Here is a 23380-nt window from a genome sequence, read left to right as displayed (position 1 = left end):
TCGAGAGGACAAAAACTCACACGTTTAAAAAAAAATAAAAAAATAAAAAACACACAAAGAAAGCTATAACAGTCCTTAAGGCTGTGAGCAGAAGGGACTATGAAGCTCACTCTACAAGGAATGTCTTTGAGTGTGGGACAATCTGAGGATTTCAAACAGGAGTAGAGGGGGCTTGGGGTGGGGGAGGAGACCATTGGATAATTGGAGACCTTTCCACGGGACGCTTTTTCACTGGGCGCTGAAAGCTCGATGAAAACTTCAAGGGGAATGAAACCCCCCCCCCCCCCCCCCCCCCATTCTAACCTGACTCCTGTTGCATTGTGGGAAACATTATTCTGCAACTCCAAAGATCAGAGAACTGAGGGAGAGGGGACGGCTTCCCCGATTACCGGACCTTTAACCCCAGACATTCTCCCGGCGGGTTGAAATGACCTCACTCCCGTTTGTCCACATTTCATTTCTTCCGTTCTCATTTCAGTCTCGAGTTCTAAAACGAGCAGCTCGAGAGCGAGCAGGCAGGCAGGCGTTGTGTCTTTAGCCTGGCTAACGTGCTAACGCACAGCGGCTGAAAACAGCGCAAACGACCTCCTCAAAAACAGCGCCTCTCTGGTCGGAGGTTGAAAAAGCAGGGCCGAAGATGTCACCGCGAGTCACGTCAGCACGATGACCTCAGCGGGGTCGACGGCGGCCTCGCGTTTGCGCTTCCTGTGTCTCTGCGCGCGGGAGGGCGGGGCGGGGCCCCGGGGAGGGGGGCGGCGTGGGGTGCCCCCCCCGGTCCTGGCGTCACCTGTCGAAGCAGCCGGCCGCGAAGGCGTGGTGGGTCCCCAGGTAGCCCCCGTACGCCACGCCCAGGCAGTGTCGGGGCTCGGAGGCCAGGGCAACCTGCATGGAGAGCGGAGCCTGGAGGGGGGGCAGACCACCCCCGGACCCCAGCCCGGACCCCAGCCCCACGTACGGGTGGAAGCTGGCACCCCCTGCCCCGCCCGAGAGCAGCCCCACCCTGTGGGCCTGGAGGTAGTCCTGGGCCACCACAGGCCCCAAAGCCGGGGACTCGCCTAGCGCGTGCAGCTGGGCCAGGGGCGCAGCGTGCTGGGGGAGGTGTGGGAAGGCCCCGGGCGGGAACAGCAGCGGCTGGGCGGAGGCGGGGGCCGGTCTGTGGGCGGGGGAGGGGGTGCAGGACGGGGGGGTGGGATGCCCCCGCAGGGAGACCTGGCCCAGAGCGGGGCTGGGCTTGGGTTTGTTGGCCTCCTTTACGTCATTGTCGTGAGCACTAGGGAAAAAAAATAAAAAATAAAAAAAAGGTGTTACCATCAACAATCCAAAGAATTCATACAAATCCACACAACCCAGCCCTCACAAACACAATGTTTTAAAAAAACGGAAAAATGACCACATATTTTAACGTTTTCCCGAGACAGTTGGAGACGGGGGTGTGGGTTTGTGGTGCAGACAGAGCGTGTGATGTGGGGGCTCTTACAGCAGCATGAGCTCAATGCAGGGCGTGAGGTGGTCCCAGCTGTAGCCGGTGAGGAGGTGCAGGGGGGAGGTCCAGCTGGGAGAGATCTGCAGGCAGATCCGGGACGAGGCAATGCAGGCGGCCGCCACCTGGGAGGGCCGGAAACTCAGGAAGGCGTGGTCTGGAGGAGCGGCGGGAAATCAAACCAGAAAATAAACAAACTATCACTCGCTAGAGCTTCAACTATCACTCGCTAGAGCTTCAACTGTCACTCGCTAGAGCTTCAACCATCACTCGCAAGAGCAGAACAAGAGCTTCAACTGTCACTCGCAAGAGCACGAACAAGAGCTTCAACTATCACTCGCAAGAGCAGAACAAGAGCTTCAACTGTCACTCGCAAGAGCAGAACAAGAGCTTCAACAGTCACTCGCAAGAGCAGAACAAGAGCTTCAACCATCACGCACAAGGGCCGAACAAGAGCTTCAACTATCACTCGCAAGAGCAGAACAAGAGCTTTAACTATCACTCGCAAGGGCCAAACAAGAGCTGTAACCCCCTCAGTAAGAAGCCTGCGTAAAACACATGTTTCTGACGTGAACTACGGCCCAATACCACTACCGTTCAGGCAGTGCAACATCTCAAACATTGAGCACAGAACAGGACCCCCAAACCAGGACTGAAGACACGGCCCAGTCGCGTGACTGAAAGCAGCTTTAGCCAATAGGAGCCCACGCGCACCTTGCAGAGACACCTCCAGGAAGTAGTGCGTGTACTTGTCCATGAAGGCCTTGGTCTTGGAGAGCGAGGCCAGCGGCCAGCCGTGGTGCAGGTCGCTCTCGCGCACGGAGGTGTGGAGGTAGTAGTCGATGAAGTGCGCGGGCGTGGGCATGCACAGGTTCCAGCCGAAGGTCTCCAGGAGGAGCAGCTCCATGCGGATGAGGTCCCGCTTGTTCAGGGCCAGGTTCAGGCTGCACATGAAGCCCAGGGCGTTCAGCTGCTCCAGCTTCGGGACACGGTCCTCCTTCTCCTCAAACTTACCTGGGGGAGGGAGAGGGAGAGGGAGAGAGAGAGACTGGTTACACCTCCCTGTTCTCAACGCTGTTCTTCCCCCAGCTCAGGTCAGCACGCCCTAACACACCGTACGCTTATGATGACCTCGGCGGGGAGTCTGTTCATGTGAGTGTGAGTACACGCGAGAGAAAACACAAACAGAAACAAACTTCCCAAGAGCTGTAACTCCCACTTTCACACAGACTGGTGGTTGTCTGGTGGACGACCGTGTGCTTCGGTGGGAAAATCCGGTTATAGAAAACGAGTCCACCTGCCACCTTCCTAAAAACAGAGCAGAACTAAAAACACATCTTCTGCAGCGTCAGACTGTCAGACTTCATTTAGTTTAGTTCACAGAGAAACTCGGCTACATTTCACACCAAATTCAGAAAATGAACTTACATCGCCTCCAGTTGTAACTATGTGCTAATTTACAGCTAATCTGTAGCCCAGTTAACAACCCAGGACGCACTCATGCTGGAACTGCAGCTACAACACCACAACACCCTCTGACTGCTACAACACCACAACACCCCGACTGCTACAACACCACAACACCCTCTGACTGCTACAACACCACAACACCCTCTGACTGCTACAACACCACAACACCCTCTGACTGCTACAACACCACAACACCCTCTGACTGCTACAACACCACAACACCCTCTGACTGCTACAACACCACAACACCCTCTGACTGCTACAACACCACAACACCCTCTGACTGCTACAACACCACAACACCCTCTGACTGCTACAACACCACAACACCCTCTGACTGCTACAACACCACAACACCCTCTGACTGCTACAACACCACAACACCCTCTGACTGCTACAACACCACAACACCCTCTGACTGCTACACCACCACAACACCCTCTGACTGCTACAACACCACAACACCCTCTGACTGCTACAACACCACAACACCCTCTGACTGCTACAACACCACAACACCCTCTGACTGCTACAACACCACAACACCCTCTGACTGCTACAACACCACAACACCCTCTGACTGCTGGCTTTGCGTCAGGGTCAGATGGGCATTTTGCTGGAGGGTAATCATTGACCTGGCCCTCCTGACGATGCACTACTCTGCAACACACTCAGGATCACAGTTCCTGCGAAGTACCAAACTGAAGTTTAATCCAACTGAACACACACGTTTGGGTCCAGAACGAAAGGAGACAATGAAGAGGAGGAAGACAAGGGTGGCCTGCAGCGTAGTGCTTAAGGTACGTGACTGGGGCACGCAAGGACGGTGGTTCGATCCCCGGTGTAGCCACAATAAGATCCGCACAGCCGCTGGGCCCCTGGGCAAGGCCCTTAACCCTGCATTGCTCCAGGGGAGGACTGTCTCCTGCTTAGTCTCATCAATGGTAAGTAGCTTTGGATAAAAAGCATCAGCTAGATAATTCATAATTATAATTTATTCAGTCCAAATTCTTGGGAATGTAACCGTGCTGCAGAGGCATTTATCGGGGGGTGGGGTGGGAACCCCCTGAGGTTAATGACATGAAGCCAACGTTTAAAAACAAAGTGGAATCTGATACCAGGAATGAGAGAACAGCAGGCCGCTGACCAAATCATATTAAAACACAGCCCATAACCCCTCCCACTTTGGCATCTCAATCACCAAGGCAACAGCATTGTGACCTCATCTCACTGCAGCCAGTGAGCTGTGGGCTGTTTGCCTTTTAAACCCCCGATCACCCAGTCAGATTACACCCCTGCCCCCACACAGGGGAGACAGGGAGACAGGGAGACAGGGAGACAGGGAGACAGGGAGACAGGGAGACAGGGAGACAGGGAGACAGGGAGACAGGGAGACAGGGAGACAGGGAGACAGGGAGACAGACACACAGACACACAGACACACAGACACACAGACACACAGACACACAGACACACAGACAGGCATCTGTAGGATGGGTAGGGCTGGGGAGGGGTATATTTGCAATGTAAATGGTGCACAGAAGACTTTTAAAAATGGCACAAACTTGTGTCATATGGCTGATCAAAACCAACATAACCACCAAATGAACAAAGAAACACCCTACTCTGCAAAAGCAACTGGGCTGACCAATGACATCACTCCTCTGAATAACTGCAGCAAGTGGAGGACACTGAGCAGGAATGAAGTCAGCAGTGATGTCATCAGCACATCACAATGGTCGCCACGGTTTCAGGAGGCCTTGACAGCTCAGGCTGACGTGTTCCCCAGACAGACAAACATCTGTCTGAGCAAGGACTCACGCGCGCACGCACACGCACACGCACACGCACACGCACACGCACACGCACACGCACACGCACACGCACACGCACACGCACACACACACACACAGGATTATCACAGGGCCAGCCCAGCCCTGCACACTCACCCTGTGGGCCACACAAACAGCACTTAACTCAAAGCCCGTGTCTGGCACTGCAAACAACGCGCGCACATACTCTCACACACACCCCAGATGCAGGCACATAAAAGCCCCACTCAGGGTAACAGAACACTGGCAGGCAGCGGGGTGTGGAAAAACAAGAGCAAATAAATAAGTAGAAAAAAACCCCAGCCCCACATCTGCTCTGAGAGGAAAGGGGGGGGGGGGGGGGGGGGGTGTAAAACAGGGCCCTCACCACCCAACCACCACACCACGGGTCTAATGAAGCCCTCCTCCACACGCACAGCGCTGCAGACCTGCCAGGGCGGCAGTGAGCTCTGCCTCAGGGCTGCGATGAGAGTCCCCAGGCCAGAGAGACGCTGACTCAACAGCCCAAATTACAGCCAGCACAGGGGGTCTCGTCAGCAATCCTATCCCAAAACGCCTCGTAAAACCTCCAGCTGAGGTGATGTCAGTGGGTACTCCAACCACACTTTCAGGCATACCAAAAAAGCAGTTTTTATGATAATGCATTCGTAAGCCATAAATGACATGCATGAGCGTGTGTGTGTGTGTGTGTGTGTGTGTGTGTGTGTGTGTGTGCGCGCGTGCGCATGTTTATAATAAAGCACGTATGCACACGAGTGTGAGTGCAACTGAAAGCAACCAGTGTTCTTGTCCGTTCCGTTCCCAAAACCCCTGGGGAAGGAGGAATCTCATCTCCACCGGAATCAGCAGAGCGACATCAGGAATCTCACTTTCCAGACTTCCAGGAGGAAACAAACAGCCCCCTCAAAAAACAGGCCTGCATCGGCCAATGAGAGCTCCCAGGAAGAGTCCGCTGAAAACATTCTCTGACGGACCAATGAGAGAGCTCACAGGAAGAGTGCGGTGATAAACATTCTCTGACAGACCAATGAGAGAGCTCACAGGAAGAGTGCGGTGATAAACATTCTCTGACAGACCAATGAGAGAGCTCACAGGAAGAGTGCGGTGATAAACATTCTCCGACAGACCAATGAGAGAGCTCACAGGAAGAGTGCGGTGATAAACATTCTCTGACGGACCAATGAGAGAGCTCACAGGAAGAGTGCGGTGATAAACATTCTCTGACAGACCAATGAGAGAGCTCACAGGAAGAGTCCGGTTATAAACATTCTCTTAACTGTCAGTCTCACTGCTCCTGGCCGTGTTCGAAACAGAATACGTTGCAAACTATTCCCACTAAATTCCTGAGAAAATCGGTCTCAAATGTAGTATGAGCAGTATGCTAGTGTGCATTTTCACACGCAGCCACAGTCTCAATTCAATCCAATAATACTTTATTGGCATGACTATGTGACAATATTGCCGAAATTAAAAAAATGAAAGATAACATTAGACAGAATTAATACAGTGCATTGGGGAATTAATCATAATAAATGAACAAATAAGCACATGCATAACCAAAGCCAAACCTACAAATTATTAAAATTACATTTGGCTGACACTTTTAACCAAAGCAACTTACAGTTGATTAGACTAGGCAGGGGACAAATCCCCCTCTGGAGCAATGTGGGGTTAAGGGCCTTGCTGAAGGGCCCAACAGCTGCACTGGTCTTATCGTGGCGAACCGGGCCCCTGCCATATTCCGTAGCCACTCAGCTAGAAGCTGCCCCATGCCCCAAACCAACAGATAACCTACAGACCTGGGCCTCTCTAATCCTGCCTGAGAGAGAATGTGCTCAGTTAAAGCGTGGAAGACCTTCCTGTTTCAAAGCGTCCTTTAATTTGGGAGCTCTCCCTTCCTGAGGGGGGCGTGAAATCGGTCTCAGCCGCACCTCCGGACCCCAGCACCCCGACAAAGCTGCCCGTGTGACCTTTGACCTGCTCGGCTCACGCCTGGGTGCCCGGATCAGCCCCGGGGGTTCGGGAGGGGGACCCCCCTAAACACAGAGGGGGGTGGTTAAAAATTAGGCTTCCAGGGATAACACCCGGCCCAAGAATACCCTCCAAACCCCCCCTTCACTACATGGTTTCTCCTCCGCCAGCTCCGCTCCACATTGTTATCACCACGCCGGCTCCTTGGGAAACCTGACCTCGCTCTTCCACAAATACAGTAAGAGCGCAAACTGAGGCCAGGCCAGCACCACTGTGTGTCTGTGCGTTAAGCGTAGTCATATTCGGCAACTACAATATTCATAAACTCCACCCCGGGATGGACATTCATTACTCCCACCGCACGCCGGTTTTACATTCAGTCCTGGGGATTAATTCCGCGGCATTAGCATCAAACCCTGCAAAGGGCTTCCAGGCCTGCTGATCTACATATGGGGGGGGGGGGGGGGGGGGGCTGCTGGGGCTGGCGGTTCAAACATGCCCCTCACTGCTGCCCCCTCCCAGCCCTAACACCCCCCCCCCCCCCCCCCTCCATTCCCAGCCGCTAAACTCGCACAGCCTGCCTGCTGGCCTTTGAAGTCCCCTCCCCCCTTCCCCCCGGTCTTTACTGACACCCCCCCGAGAGGAAGAGCGTTTTTACGAGGCCCTTCTCTCCTCGGGACACTATGTGCTGCCCCCAGGCAGACAGAGGAGGCTACCGGATGCTCACACCCCTGTCCCCCCCCCCCCCGTCCCCCCTCCCACAGGTAAGGAGTGTGCTTTATTTGGGTGGCCTGCAGCTGCACAGGCCTGTGGGTCCAGAACAGAACTGTAAAAAATGAGGGTCTGAATCGCTCCCAGACCAGAGCAGGCTTTAAAACAGCACACGTGTTTTACAGTCATTTCCTCATCACCCAGCCTGAGGGGTGGGGGTGGGAGTGTGTGTGTGTGAGTGTGAGTGTGAGTGTGAGTGTGAGTGTGAGTGTGAGTGTGAGTGTGTGTGTGTGTGTGTGTGTGTGTGTGTGTGTGAGAGAGTGTGTGTGTGAGAGAGTGTGTGTGTGAGAGAGTGTGAGTGTGAGTGTGAGTGTGAGTGTGTGTGTGTGTGTGTGAGAGAGTGTGAGTGTGAGTGTGTGTGTGTGTGTGAGTGAGAGAGTGTGTGTGAGAGAGTGTGAGTGTGAGTGTGTGTGTGTGTGTGTGTGTGTGTGTGTGTGTGTGTGTGTGTGTGAGAGAGTGTGTGTGAGAGAGTGTGAGTGTGAGTGTGAGTGTGAGTGTGTGTGTGTGTGTGTGTGTGTGTGTGTGTGTGTGTGTGTGTGTGAGAGAGTGTGTGTGAGTGTGAGTGTGAGTGTGAGTGTGAGTGTGAGTGTGAGTGTGAGTGTGAGTGTGTGTGAGAGAGAGAGTGTGTGTGAGAGAGTGTGAGTGTGTGTGTGTGTGTGTGAGTGTGTGTGAGAGAGATTCTGTGTGGGGAGTGTCAGTTTGTGAGTGCGCAAGCTGTGTGAGAGTGAGAGTGGGAGTGAGTTTCTTCCACTGTGTGAGCAGAGGCCCCTCCTCCGCTGCCTGTTCTGGGTGCTTCTGTCCGGGCTGTAGCTGCGTATGGCAACTACCCCTGGAGCCTCAGCGTGGAGCTGCTCTCACAGACAGGGCCTCACCGTGGAGCTGCTCTTACCCACAGTGGGCCTCACCGTGGAGCTGCTCTTACCCACAGTGGGCCTCACCGTGGAGCTGCTCTTACCCACAGTGGGCCTCACCGTGGAGCTGCTGTTACCCACACTGGGCCTCACCATGGAGCTACTCTGACATAGTTATTCTTATGAACAGGACTGAGGTGACTGAGTTGGAAGTTGCCACACACACACACACACACACACACACACACACACACACACACACACACACACACACACACACACACACACACACACAATAAAAGAGCCAGTGGCAGCTCGGCCAGACCTCGGTGCCATAAAGTCATTCTGTTCACTTCCTTCCTGCTGACAGACTGCAGACTGTTTATAGCCCCCTCCCCCCAACCCCCTCTTCAGCACCCAATGCCCCCCCCCCAGCCTGAAGGGAACAGAACCTGCAGGTTTGCTGAGTCCAGATATCCAGAGAGACTTACACAGCTAACAGACAGGGCCATTACTCACTGCCTACTTACTAATCCAGACCCATCTAGTCGTTTAGAGGGCTGGAAATCCGGGACTGAGACGTTTTGACCTAAACAGACTAATTTAGCCCCAATTTAGCTCAGGTATCACCTGGATATGTCCCGAGTACGTCCTAGTCAGCTAGAAACCGTTCACCTTTCAACCCCAACTTTTTGCCTGGCTAGATATGTCGGTGTAGAGAACACCCGGCAGTATTCAGTCTTTTGCTCAGTGGGTATTTTTTGCAGTTATTTGCTAAATAAAGCGCAATGTAACTAACGTAACTCACCAAGTGTGTTCATATAGCTGGACATTGACTGGAGGAACTCAGGTTGATTAATTTGCTCGGGGGTACAATGGTAACGTGCCAACTGCCTCCCTCGCCATTCTGGCCCACTGCTGCCCCACCCCGGACAGCGCGCCTTCCGATTGGCTCCCGCAGGAGGGGAGAGGGGGAGAGGCGTAACTCTTGGCACAGCAGCGGAAGAGGAAGGGCACTGAGGAAACCTTGGCATCTTTAACAGACGCGAACGAGCGAACGGCACGGAGCTGAAATAAGAGCGCGGGAGACCACCGTCAACCTCCGGGGCGGGGGGACAGAGAACCTCACGTCCTTTCATGCACAATCCCATGATCCTCTCTGGCAGGCAAGAGCAAGAGAGAGAGGGAGAAAGAGAGAGGGGGAGAGAGAGAGGGGGGGGAGAGAGAGAGGGGGAGAGAGAGAGAGAGGGGGGGAGAGAGGGAGGGGGAGAGAGGGGGAGAGAGAGAGAGAGAGAGAGAGAGAGAGAGAGAGAGAGAGAGAGAGAGAGAGAGAGAGAGAGAGAGAGAGAGAGAGGGAAACCACGCCAAACGATCCCGGGGGGGGGCCTGGAGGGATGACCTTTGTGTGGATGTGTCTGCTCTTGCTGACTGGATCTATGAGTGAACATTCAATCATCCGGATATTTAACCACAGGACCAGCAATCCACTACCGGGGTCAGTATTTTAATTGGTGTCAACTGAGCTTATTAAAAAAATATCCTTCTCATCAAATATTCACACACAGAAGCCTAAACCACTTCCCTGAAACAACACGTCCAACATCATAACAAATTCCTGCTACTATTGCAGGGGTAGGCAAAACCGGGCTTCGTTCGTTTGAATATTCCACCCGGGGAGTCATAAATTATTAAAGTGCGAAAATGTAAATCGTGAGCAGGAGATTGCGTGTGCCGTGTGTTAATATGGACCTTCGGGGGGGGGGGGGCACAGGGCACTCTCATCACGCAAGAGCGGTTCTGAGGAACCGTCACTTTACATACCGTTGTGATGTCACTAATGAGACCAGGAAACAGGAGCTACAGCAGAATTAGCTTCAGCGACACGACACACAAGCGCACAAGCGAAACAGATTATTTGGCAGGAATCTTCGACGGGTGACCTGACTGACAGCCAATGTGCACAGCATTCAGAACGGAGATGGTCTGGAAAACACCCTAAGCTCTGTGGTGAAGGATCACGAGACTTATGCAAGATACAGTAAATACAGACTAGACTATTTCGCATATACGCACACGCATGTAGCGGTCGCTATAAATAGTTGCCTCAAGAGTCTAGATTTTTACTTACGAACTTCCCCATAACCCCAGTATCCGCCTGTGCACAAACTGCCCCATAACCCCAGTATCACTATATGTTTGTGTACTTCTGCCCGTGCCCCTGAACAGCTAACATGGACGTAAGTACCCACAATGCCCTGCACTAGTCTCCCTTATACTACCTCTACACCGTTCAGCAGCTAACGGGATAGCGCTACCGGGACTCGGGAGGGGATCAGAGGGAGGGAGGGGGACTCAGAGGGGGGGGGGGGACTCAGAGGGGGGGGGGGGACTCAGAGGGGGGGGGGGCTCAGAGGGGGGGGGGGGACTCAGAGGGGGGGGGGGGACTCAGAGGGGGGGGGGGGACTCAGAGGGGGGGGGGGGGGGGACTCAGAGAGGGGGGGGGGGGACCTCAGATTGGGAGGGGGGGGGACACTCAGAGGGGGACTCACTGGCCAGGAGCAGGCAGGACAGGGCGATGACGTAGAGCTGCTTGACGGCCACGTCGTAGTGGTCCATGAACAGGTCCAGCAGGTACACGGCCAGGTGGCGGGCGGCGGGGCACAGCTGGTAGCGGTTACTGAGGATGGCCAGCAGGTCCGCGAAGTACCGCCGCATCCCGATCTGCGGGGAGTGGGCCCGGAACGCCGGCAACTTCAGCTCCTGGGGGGGACGCAAACCAAAAACATCTGAATAAAAACAATGAAATCAGAGATCGATTCACCACCTTAAACCAGCGCTCCTTATTCGGGCATGAAAATATGAATAATAAACAAAGTCCCATGGGCATTATTATATTATATCTCTTTTTCCAAGGTCTCCTAACCAACCTGACCACAGCAGCTATTTAATAAATAAAAAAAAGATGACTAAGGACTGGGGAAGGACAGATCTGATCTGAGGGTGATTTAAACATTAGGACCCACGGTGTTCATGCAAGTTTGTGTAACAATGTATGAAAGGGTACATGCGATTTGTGGTTTAATTTCTCCGCAAGCTAAAAAAAAGTTGCTGTGTGGATATGTGGATCTGCGTGTACGTGTAAGAGAGTTCCAGGCTTCCAGCGACTAAAGCCAGTTTCAGGAGGGGAGCAAGCACATCAGCCCCACCCGTTCCGCAGTGCCAGACACTTCCACACGCTCAAGGTCAAATACAGCCTGTAGTTTTAGGGAGGCTTCTGAACTACATTTCCCATCAGGCCTTTGGTTCATCACTGCCGTTCTGAAACTGCTTAAACAGGCTGACCGTGCACACGTGCCTGTGTGTGTGCGCGCGTGCGTGCGTGTGTGTGTGCGCATGTTGAATTTATGAGTCGATGGCCACAGATTATGGAGTGTCGCCTGCTATCCCATAAGCCCTTTGGGCAAACAGTTAACCACTTAATTCACCCTGGAGTCAACACAGGGAAAGGCCTACTCCACCTGAGGCCTTTGGGACGATTTGTAGAAACTCGACAGCTCTGTGCAGTCAGGACGATGACGACGTCAGGGATTTAACCACAACACGCCCTTCAAACACCCTCACAATGTGGACTTGGCCAGCGATGTGGTCATGTGTGTGAGTTCCTGGTTACAACAAAAACCTTCTGGCAAATGGGTCTCAAGGACTGGAGTTGAGAAGCACTGCTCTAAAACACAGGTTTAGTGAACCTGTAGAGATGCATCTTCTTGCTGCGCAGAAGCACATCAATAGTATTTTAAATAAGGAGCCATCAACATGGATCTGCAACTGATAGAGAAAGAAGAAAAAAAGAAAAAAAAAAAAAAAAGAAAAAAAACCCAAATTAGATTTTTCAATAATACAGCATTTATGTGGGAAAATTGCTGACCAGCTGTAAGGCTGCATCTGCTAAACAGCATTCGACAGGCTGCCTTGTTCCAATTAGCTAAATTTCGCAAGCTAAATCACAGCAGAGACTATTAGTGATTTCAGGACTGCTTCCAGCGCTGAAATTAAATCACCCCGGCAGCAAGCAGTGATCTAACATTAATATCACCCGGAGAAACACGTGGAGTGTGCGTGTAGACCGGTCAGATGTGATTGGCACATTCCAGCTGAAGTGTTAAATTAAACATGGCGCGCTCTCACCCCGCGCCGGGGCAAACACGGCTGTCCTCGAGGGCAGTACAGCGTTCGGAGCAGACCACAGCCGCGCTCGGACGGGAACAGCGGGGAAGGCGTCTCGAACCCTGCCGTCTCAGCAGCCAAGACCGGGCGAGAAGAGACACACGACAGAAACGACCCTGACTCCATGTGGCACTGAGGGCCCCTGCAGAGGGAGAGGGCTCCCACTGGAGACGGGGGCAGAGACACGGGCCCAATGACCCACCGAGCAGGATTATGATGTCATAGAACACGCGGTCACACGGGGGTGTGGGAAACGCTGCGATTGGCCAGCGGAAGGTCACAGCTCAACTCAAACTCATCACAAACGGAAACGCCGTCCCCCTGGATCACGCGCGGGTGTGGCGAAATGGCCAAACTGACCCTGACCCACCCCTCACCGATCTGCCCCCATGTGTGGGCTTGAGCAGGGGGTGGGGGTGGGGTGGATTCACCCTGTTCTTGTAATACAGAGGTAATGCAGTCAGGAAAACACCAGATCCAATTATAGAGGTCATTATTTCTATAGAAAGACCATGTCTGCTGACAAGAGTCTACACTGGACTAAAAGGCATTATTCAGCGATCCTTTATAGCCTCTAAGGGAGGCTGTGCAAATGTGTGTGCGTGTGAGTCTGCGTGTGTGTGTGAGTCTGCGCGTGTGTGTGTGTGTGTGTGTGTGAGTCTGCGTGTGTGTGTGTGTTTGTTTGCGTGTGTGTGTTTGTTTGCGTGTGTGAATGCAATGCCATGTACTGCCATGTACTGCCATGTAAGGTAATGTAAGGTAATGTAATGCCATGTAATGTAATGTAATGCCATGTAATGTAATGTAAAGTAATGTAATGCCATATTACAATGTAAGGTAATGTATTGCACACGGTACAGCGCACGCCGCCTCGTCAGGCAGAACAGTGCAGCTGCATGGTGCTCACGGCGGGAGGCCTGGAGGAGCCTGTGACTCATCAGCCTGTGACTCATCAGCCTGTGGCTCAGGGTCACTGCCGTGTCACACAGGAGATAACGAGCACAGCACTGTATATAACCCGTACAAACACAATGTAATAACTCCAGTGCAGCACTGTATATAACCCGTACAAACACAATGTAATCACTCCAGTGCAGCACTGTATATAACCCGTACAAACACAATGTAATCACTCCAGTGCAGCACTGTATATAACCCGTACAAACACAATGTAATAACTCCAGTGCAGCACTGTGTGTAACCCGTACAAACACAATGTAATAACTCCAGTGCAGCACTGTGTGTAACCCGTACAAACACAATGTAATAACTCCAGTGCAGCACTGTGTGTAACCCGTACAAACACAATGTAATAACTCCAGTGCAGCACTGTGTGTAACCCGTACAAACACAATGTAATGACTCCAGTGCATCACTGTGTGTAACCCGTACAAACACAATGTAATAACTCCAGTGCAGCACTGTGTGTAACCCGTACAAACACAATGTGTGTAACCCGTACAAACACAATGTAATAACTCCAGTGCAGCACTGCGTGTAACCCGTACAAACACAATGTAATAACTCCAGTGCAGCACTGTGTGTAACCCGTACAAACACAATGTGTGTAACCCGTACAAACACAATGTAATAACTCCAGTGCAGCACTGTATATAACCCGTACAAACACAATGTAATGACTCCAGTGCATCACTGTGTGTAACCCGTACAAACACAATGTAATAACTCCAGTGCAGCACTGTGTGTAACCCGTACAAACACAATGTAATGACTCCAGTGCAGCACTGTGTGTAACCCGTACAAACACAATGTGTGTAACCCGTACAAACACAATGTAATAACTCCAGTGCATCACTGTGTGTAACCCGTACAAACACAATGTAATGACTCCAGTGCAGCACTGTGTGTAACCCATACAAACACAATGTAATAACTCCAGTGCAGCACTGTATATAACCCGTACAAACACAATGTAATAACTCCAGTGCAGCACTGTATATAACCCGTACAAACACAATGTAATGACTCCAGTGCAGCACTGTGTGTAACCCGTACAAACACAATGTAATGACTCCAGTGCAGCACTGTGTGTAACCCGTACAAACACAATGTAATGACTCCAGTGCAGCACTGTGTGTAACCCGTACAAACACAATGTAATGACTCCAGTGCAGCACTGTGTGTAACCCGTACAAACACAATGTAATAACTCCAGTGCAGCACTGTGTGTAACCCGTACAAACACAATGTAATAACTCCAGTGCAGCACTGTATATAACCCGTACAAACACAATGTAATGACTCCAGTGCAGCACTGTGTGTAACCCGTACAAACACAATGTAATGACTCCAGTGCAGCACTGTGTGTAACCCGTACAAACACAATGTAATAACTCCAGTGCAGCACTGTGTGTAACCCGTACAAACACAATGTAATGACTCCAGTGCAGCACTGTGTGTAACCCGTACAAACACAATGTAATAACTCCTCACACTGGATTTTTCATTTCGGTTTTGTTCAGAACACGATGAGTGCAGGTTGGAGATTTTCAGACCAACACAGGCACATTACCACAATCTCCAGACAGAGACTACTTTTATTTTTTATAAGGATCTGTAGCTGATTAACATCACCTATATAACCCCTGTTCTCTGACAATCAACTCAATTCACACTCAAAATGTCGCCCTGTTTAACGAGAATGATGTTTAGGCACAATAATTCAATATACCGGGTGTCCGTAAAATAAAGGCTTACATGAAATTAAATTTTTAAGTTCACTGACATTAAAATACAATCAGAGGCTCAAAACAGTAGCTTTGAGATATTGCTCTCGCAAAATATAAAGAGCAGACAATCAAAACCCCAACAGTGTATTGGATGCGTGAAATGAATTAGCATGGGAATCAGGGGCTGTTTAAAATATTGAGCCATTCCCATTCTTAATGATTCTTTTTGAATGTGCATTTATTTTTTTAATGCATGTACGTGAGCAACAGGGTATTCTGCGGAGCGATGCGGTTTTTGTAGCGGTTACGCGCAGCATGCTACGCTAACGGAAACTCATTCAGCGCTGTGTGTGTGGGACAGGCCATGGGCCCAGGTGGGAGGACAGCACACGGCACACGGCACACGGAACACGGAACACGGCACACGGAACACGGCACACGGAACACGGCACACGGAACACGGCACACGGCACACGGCACACGGCACACGGAACACGGAACACGGCACACGGCACACGGCACACGGCACACGGCACACGGAACACGGCACACGGCTGGGAGCCGGGCCTGTTCCTGTCCCGTTAGCGGCCTGGGGCCCAAGCTGCCCTCCAGGACTTCCAAAATGTCAGTTACCTGATTATTCAAGTTTTTATCCATGTGATGACTCTAGGAACCATACTTCCCTCTAGGGTTTTCTGCACACTTGCCCCTGGCTATGATTTGCCCTTTATTGAACATCACATTGTTGTTTTGTATAAATGACTTCAATGTAATGTAATATGCACCAGACAGACTGATTCTGTAAAACTTTATTCACCCCTTTTTTTTTTGCTTAGTGGTGCTAATTTATCAACTTAGCACCACTAAACCTAAAGTTTGATAAGTGTGTTTCAAGTGTGTGGTTAGAAACAGAAGAAAAACAGCCGAATGTGTGTTTTATGTAAACAAGGACACAACTGTCCTGAGTTTTAATGACCCCAAGCAGGAGAGAATCTGGCGGAGTTGGGCAGGAAGTGGTGATAATGTGGGGGTCTGGTGGGGGTGGGGGTGGGTACTGCCCCTCAGCCCAGTTTGGGGGTCTCAGGCCCATCTGTCTGCCTGGGGAGGGGGGTGGGGGGGTGGAGGAATTGAGTATTCCGTAGTGGCCCCTCATTTGCATGTCTGACAATTTACCACCAACACCGTCCCTGCTTTTAAACAGCACAGCCTGTTCAACGATATTACCCAGCGTCTGTGCGTCTGTGTGAGTGTGCGCATGGGGGGGTCCGCACACACACGCACACACGCGCGCGCGCGCGCACACACACACACACACACACACACACACACACACACACACACACACACGCGCACACACACACACACACACACACAAGTAAATGATGGCAGGGGAGGGAGCAGCACACTGCCTGTGATGAGTGACCTTTCCTGGGGGAGACAGCTGTCACAAGCACTCCGAAATCACCGCCTCACAACTCCCTCTCATTGGACAACCGCAACTCCCGCTCATTGGACAATCAGCCACATGTTTAAACGGGCCTTTGCGGGCGGGGCGGAGGAGAGCTGCAGTGGAAGTGCCCGTTTCCCACGACGCATTCAGCCGCATTCATGAGGGTCTCAGGTGACCACAGGACCTTCAAACAAAGCCTCACACTCTTATCCAGCCAAATACACCCCACTGAAAACAAAACAAAAAACCCAAAGCTGGCACTGTGAATTAACAACGCACACAATTACTCACACACTCACACACTCACACACTCACACACTCACACACTCACACACACTCACACACACTCACACACACTCACACACACTCACACACACTCACACACTCACTCACTCACTCACTCACTCACTCACTCACTCACTCACTCACTCACTCACTCACTCACACACTCACACACTCACACACTCACACACTCACACACTCACACACACACACACACACACACACACACACACACACACTCCTGCTCCTGCTCCACTCAAACTGAACGCACAATTAGTGCTGAGGGGATTTCATTTCCTGCAAGGACAACAACTAAGGACTTTTTCTTCCAAAACCTTTTCTTCCGAAAACAATACAGTCCTGTGACACAGACACAGCACCCATCCATCAAAGGAACTGTCTCTCCATGGCCCAGCGACTTATCAGAGACTGTCTATCACCAGAGAGATGGCCTTTCCTTCCTGCTCTGACTAAGGAGTTCCTGAGGCTATTTAAAACAGACTGCATGGGAGGCCCCATCCAGAAGTTAGGGATGAACAATGTTGGCATGCACCGGGGGGGGGGGGGGGGGGGGGGATGAGTGGGTGGGGGGGTTCTAGTTTGCAAATACAGTGTCTCAGATCTTAAACAGCAGTTCTGTCACTCTGCACAAAGACTCAGAGGACGGGTCAGCAGCCAGGGCTGGAGGTAATATAATAAAAAAATATATACTATATTTCTGCCATTTAACCACTTACCCAGAGCAACTCAGCTTTAGCATTGTTTACACTCATACAGGTGGACACAGAAGCAGTGCAGGTTAAGTCCTTTAGCGCAAGGGCAGTGTCCTTCCCGGGCATCAAAACCTGCAACCTTTAGGGCACAAGTCCAGTTTATCTAAAGTGATTTGCAGTTGATTAGACTAAGCAGAGGATCACCCCCCCCCCCCTTGGAGCAATGCAGGGTTAAGGGCCTTGCTCAAGGGCCCAACAGCTGTGCAGATCTTATCGCGGCTGCACTGGGGCTTCAACCACCAGCCATCCAGGTCCCAGTCAGGCGCCTTAGCCACTAGGCCACATGCCGGCCCTCCTCTACCCTGTACAGTACACTGGCAGACACAGTAGTGAGGGCTCTATGGTAACTCTGGGACATGGGGAAACCGCTGAACTCGAGCATCAGCGAGCAGGAAGGGCGATTATTCCCGTGGTCTCCACGAGACCTGCGCGTCTAATGCCTCATCCCGACACCAGCGTTGCCGAGAGTTCACACTAGGACACACGGAACGCTTCCATAACAGCAGCTGGGGGGGTGGGAGCTAGCGCTAGAGTTAACTGTGTGATTCAGTACCTCCAGATACGCAGCCAGCCAGAGGCTACCCCACACCAGAGCAGTCACCCACAGGCACCTGGACTTATCTCCACCACCCCCCAGAGATCTAGAACCAAGACAACCGTAATACAATCCACTCCGTACCAGAGGTTTTTTTTTTTTTTGTTCCGTTTCCGCACTACTAAACTCGGAACTTCCAGAGGCAACAGTGCCCATAAACAGGTGGTCGAATAAACGGCAGATCACCTTTATCGGGATGATTCTCCTACATCTTTCAGCCACAAGCAGTGGACCCATGAGGAAATTCTACCACTTTTAAAAGGAGACGTTTTGATTTTCTTCAAAAACCCTGGTATATTTCCACTGGCTCCTGGCCAAAGGTTTAGGATCATATAACCACAAGACCGTTCAAACTTCTCCCGACCCTCGTTTCATGCGCGGAAAAATGAAGATAAACTGTTAAGCCAACAAACTAAAGGACGAGAGCTGCCAAGCCTCCCTCCGAGTTGAGAGCGACACGCCACATCTCGCGGCTTCGTATCAAAACGTGGTCAGCTTGCGTCAAACAAATACCGCACCATCACCAACTTCAAAGCTTTCATTCATTTCTGTGGAACACAAACCGGTAGATGTATCCGTCGGATTTTTATGTGCCCACGGTATAAATGAAGTGGGGCGATACGCGGAGAGGGGACTCACCTTGATGCGGAGAGACTGGTGTATGTCTGCGGCCAGCTGGCCCTTCCACCACTGCCCCTCCGATTCCATCTTCCCATCCACGGCAGGCGCAAAGAACGAAGCGCAACCCTGAAAAATAATATTTTCTTTATTATATCGTATAGTCTACAACACCCACAACAAACCGAAATAGGTCCACATATAGGGCGATACTGAGTTAGAGATGTCTCTGGCCCATTTCTTTTAGTTTTTTTTTCCCTTCTTCTTCCCCCGCAAAAATCAAAGCGTGTTCGACGCTGCGTCAAACCTCTCTGCTCTCTGGCACCCTGGGTTTTAATTGGGATTTGGTAATTAATCAAATGGTTCGTTTAACTTTTAAACTTTTTGCCATGAAAACGTAACTGCAATTGGGGGGAGAATGCGCCCGTTATGGTCATTCAAACTTCCTCCAGTTGTTCTTAAAGCACGGAGTGCAGTTTTTGTTCGGGTTGTCGACCCCTCGGTCAAATCCGAATTCATAGTTCGAACAATGTCCAAAACCTCTACTATATTTGTATTTTTATTTTAAATACTTTTGTACAGGCCTCTATAGACACACAATTGCAAAAACAGCAACAACGAACTAGCTAGTGCGCTTGCTCTCCGCATTCTACAACCATTTCCCAAAACGAAACGATCTTATCGCCGAACTTTGCCTGAATGCGCAACTCTTGACTCATATCTGTAGCCTGGACTTTAAAAAATCTCTGTCACGCTGTTTCTCGGTCAAAACCCCCAAAGGCTATAGCTAGAGCAAACGCCGATTAAACTGCAAGTCAAACGATTTAGCCTACCTGAAGCACAAGTTCTTCCAGCTCATTTTACAAACTACTACCCGACACAAAGTGCTTCACCGTACACCGTGTTTTAATTTCCCTCAGTCGCAACTTTTCCCATAATAACACTATTTCTAACACCCAAATAAACCGAAAGTAGCGATCAACATTTACTGACCATTAACTTTGTAAAAAAGTTATTTAATCACATTTCGTAACAGCGGAAAAGTCAGGACACACACTCAGTGTAATAGAAGTACTATCGGCAACCCGTTCGTGGTGTGTATACGCCACAAAACATTTATCATTAGCTAGCAGCCCGGCTAATGTTGCTGTTTAATCGAATATCCGAAACATTTAATTCCCCGTCAGGTGCTTATCGCCGTACACACGGAACAAACAACACCGCGAAACAAAACGACAACTGATATGAACATGGACCTCAAAATCAGTTGCAAGATGCATGTAGCGGTCAGATAACCTTACCACTCACAGCAGTTCTCTTCGGACCCCTTTGTTTCAGACCAACATCCTGAACTGACAAATTCCCCGTTTAACTTTCTTTTTGTTTTCTTATCACAAAAAAAAACGAGGAACGAGACTCCTGTCCTCTCTGAGACAAATACCGCACGTGCCAAATAACGTAACAGGGGTTTATCCGGCGGTTTAAACGTGTTTTCCACTTTTTAGCCTTGTTTTCCCACTGCTGTACTTCCCCACGCGTTCGTTCAATGGTGTGTGGTTAGGCTGCCACAGCTGCTGTTGCGGGTGAGAGAAGCTAGCAACTCATGGACCTGCACACGAGCACGGTAGCGTCCAGGGTGCCTCTGGGAGTTGTAGTCCTACAGCGTCTCCATTAATAGTGCAAAGTTCATTGCTATCTTTTCATTTCTATCAATTAAAAAAAAAAAAAATACTATAAAGAGCAGTAAGCAGTTAAAAACTAAATTAAATCAATATTTATTGTGACCACCCTTCACCTTAAAAACTTCGTCAGTTCTCTAAACCTACGTTGTCCTGTAGTTTTATAAGAAAAGTTGGTAGGTTGTTCCAAAGAAATTGGAGACCTTGCCACAGTTCTTCAGCAGACCGGCTGTCTTGCTTGCTTCTGGCTCTGTAGATAATCCCAGACAGCCTCGATCAAGTTATTATCTGAAAAAGTGGTCTATTGCTTAATATGTTTAACAAACATAAATAATAAAAAATTGCAGAATTGTAGAATAATAGAAAATTGTGTTATATACCTGCAAGGTGTCCTAGTGCTGGGTTAAAACAAAAAACACAAAAACCTCTTCTTGTGGATATCAGGACCTAAAATAAAACACTGGAAAGGTGTGCAATATGGGACCTTGAAGAGGAAAGCACATCTCCGCAGAGGGACAGCACACTCATAACCAGCTAGGAGTTCACAACTTGAATGAAATGAAATACAAATGTATTCATTTCCTTAATTATCACAGTGGCTTTCTTCATTTGCCATTGCCTGGTGACATGGCGCAGTTGGAGGGGAGGAGGTTGCTGGTTCGATCCCCTGCCTGGGCTGTGTCGAAGTGTCCCTGAGCAAGACACCTAACCCCCAAATGCTCCTGATGAGCTGGTTGGCGCCTTGCATGGCAGCCAACCAGCGCTTTGGATAAAGGTGCTATATAAATGCCAACTACTTACCTACTTACCATAATATGGTGAAATAATACACTGCTGAAGACGGTACATCCATCCCCATATTCAAATATTTCACAATGCGTAAAGGAAAATGAGTCAATTCAACAAATACAGCTTATTAACTCGGTTGTCCAACTCAGCCAGGGTTATTTGCAAGAATTATGAATATGCAATGCCTATGGGCCAGGGATCAAGTTTCACTGTATAATTAATTCATAATGTAGCTGACACTTTTATCCAAAGCAAATTAGTAGTTTATTAGTTGATAAGAAAGGGACAATCACCCCCTGGAGCAATGTGGGGTTAAGGGCCTTGCTCAAGGGCCCAACAGCTGTTGCTACACCGGGGCTTGAACCACCGACCTTCCGGGTCCCAGTCACGTACCACAGCCCGCAGGCTGCCGGCCGGCCCTGTTGACGCACCTGGGGTGAGTTCAGGATCGCCGTTCTGCTACCTCTCCGCACGCCACGCTGCGTTCGGCGCTGGGATGGGGGTCGAGACGTTCGCCCTTGTTGTGCCTGGGCTACAGCTGTACACAGCACGGCGTGTATTTATACACACAATAGTGCGTGTTTACACGGCGCCGTGTCGCAGCGCCCTCTTATCGGCTGCAGCAGAAACCGGTCCACAGGACTTTCAGCACACAGCTGTTTACGCAGCGCTGCGCTCGAGTCTAGCCGTTAAGGAAAAACCGTGTATAAATACCGTGACTCGAACCTCTCCCGTCTGAAATGCCAGGGGAGCCCATGGGGGGGATATTCTTAAAGGGGAAGTCCGCCGTGTACTCCTCCGCCTGTTCGCTCCTGTCCGTTCGGCCTGGCCCGCGTGAGCCAGATTCCGTGCCTCAAATTCAAACGCTTCATCTCGGTCTGTCAACGACCGCTCGAAGGGATGAGGTCATGGGGATGCACTGTAGCTCTCATGCCATTTAAAGAGCCAGTGTCAGGGAAACATAAAAACACCACCACATAATACACAAGGTGACACACATGTATGGTTAATCATTGATGTTGATCCTGAAATAAAGACAGTTTCTATCCTGTACCCTTTGATGACCACTGGATTTTGTCACATGCTATTATGTCATCTCACCATGCTTTGAGGTGGGCTTACAGTGTTTGTGTGTGTAGGTAGAGTGCATGTATGTGTGTGTGTGTATGTGTGCATAGCCGCGCTGTGTATGTGTGTGCCTCTGTGTGACATTTCGAGGATCGCCTGTTCTGCCCTGGGAGTGTGAGTCATCGCAGAGAAGCACAGCCTTCTATACACTGCCAGTACTAAAAAAAAACAGCAACGGGGGATCGATCAGCAATCGCCCTGCTGCTCTTTAATTCACCCTTTCAGGTGCGAGATCGCAAACGTGCGATTAGAGTGTTCTTTACTGAACATTCTAATGCTGATGTCACAATCACTAATGCTGACTGACAGCAGTGGAGTTCTAGAACACTGACTGAGCAAACATTCTGAAACCCCACTCTTCAGAGCGTGGAGGTGTCTTTGCGAATTTGAGAATACGCTGCAACGGATGTGCATCTCTTACTTCCACATGCATTTCTGAAGTTACAATCACAATATTTAAGGCTGTTTAATCTATAAACTAACTACAGGTTATGTTTTCCATTCCATGCACTGGTGGAAAGGGCAGGTGACCTCATCGTATGGGGGTGGGGCTCTGTACTTGATTTGTATGGAATGTGACACTAGAAATTAGATAAATGATCAATTATTATTGAGATGACGACCAACATATTACATCAGGGCTGCCCAACCCTGTTCTATTGCCCTGTAGGTTTCCACTCCAACCCAAACAAAGCACAGCCCATTCAACAGCTATAGTTGCCATGCCAATTAGTCAAATTACGGTTGAAATGAAAAGCTGCAGGATGGTAGGTCTCC

The 23380-nt window shown here is 50.4% G+C and overlaps 1 protein-coding gene across 4 annotated transcripts; it reads right to left on the bottom strand.

Annotated features, from left to right (window-relative positions):
• Positions 1-285: 285 nt before the first annotated feature.
• Positions 286-23334, bottom strand: LOC133124759 (cyclin-J-like). 4 transcript variants are annotated; one of them, XM_061236212.1, is made up of 7 exons: positions 21067-23334; positions 20890-20974; positions 19029-19136; positions 10925-11135; positions 2195-2494; positions 1478-1637; positions 286-1270 (listed from the first exon to the last, which is right to left on the bottom strand). In XM_061236212.1, the coding sequence occupies exons 3-7, from the start codon at positions 19095-19097 to the stop codon at positions 784-786; spliced, it is 1227 nt and encodes a 408-aa protein (XP_061092196.1). In that variant the 5' UTR covers positions 19098-19136; positions 20890-20974; positions 21067-23334; the 3' UTR covers positions 286-783. The 4 variants fall into 4 exon arrangements, with proteins under 4 accessions (XP_061092196.1, XP_061092199.1, XP_061092197.1 ...); XM_061236215.1 differs by lacking the exons at positions 20890-20974; positions 21067-23334 and adding an exon at positions 20834-20875; XM_061236213.1 differs by lacking the exons at positions 20890-20974; positions 21067-23334 and adding an exon at positions 20309-20636.
• Positions 23335-23380: the final 46 nt, after the last annotated feature.

The sequence above is a fragment of the Conger conger genome, chromosome 3 (assembly GCF_963514075.1).
Source record: "Conger conger chromosome 3, fConCon1.1, whole genome shotgun sequence".
NCBI lineage: Eukaryota > Metazoa > Chordata > Actinopteri > Anguilliformes > Congridae > Conger > Conger conger.
This window is presented reverse-complemented; position numbering and strand designations above follow the sequence as displayed.

Bases quoted from the DNA above. Each gene is read 5' to 3' on its own strand.
- LOC133124759 (XM_061236212.1), bottom strand. From the start codon at position 19,097: ATGGAATCGGAGGGGCAGTGGTGGAAGGGCCAGCTGGCCGCAGACATA. The intron at 1,638-2,194 runs GTGCGCGTGGGC...CCGCTCCTCCAG, and splicing joins CCTGGAGGTGTCTCTGCAAG to ACCACGCCTTCCTGAGTTTC. The intron at 1,271-1,477 runs GTAAGAGCCCCC...TTTTTTCCCTAG, and splicing joins TGCATTGAGCTCATGCTGCT to TGCTCACGACAATGACGTAA.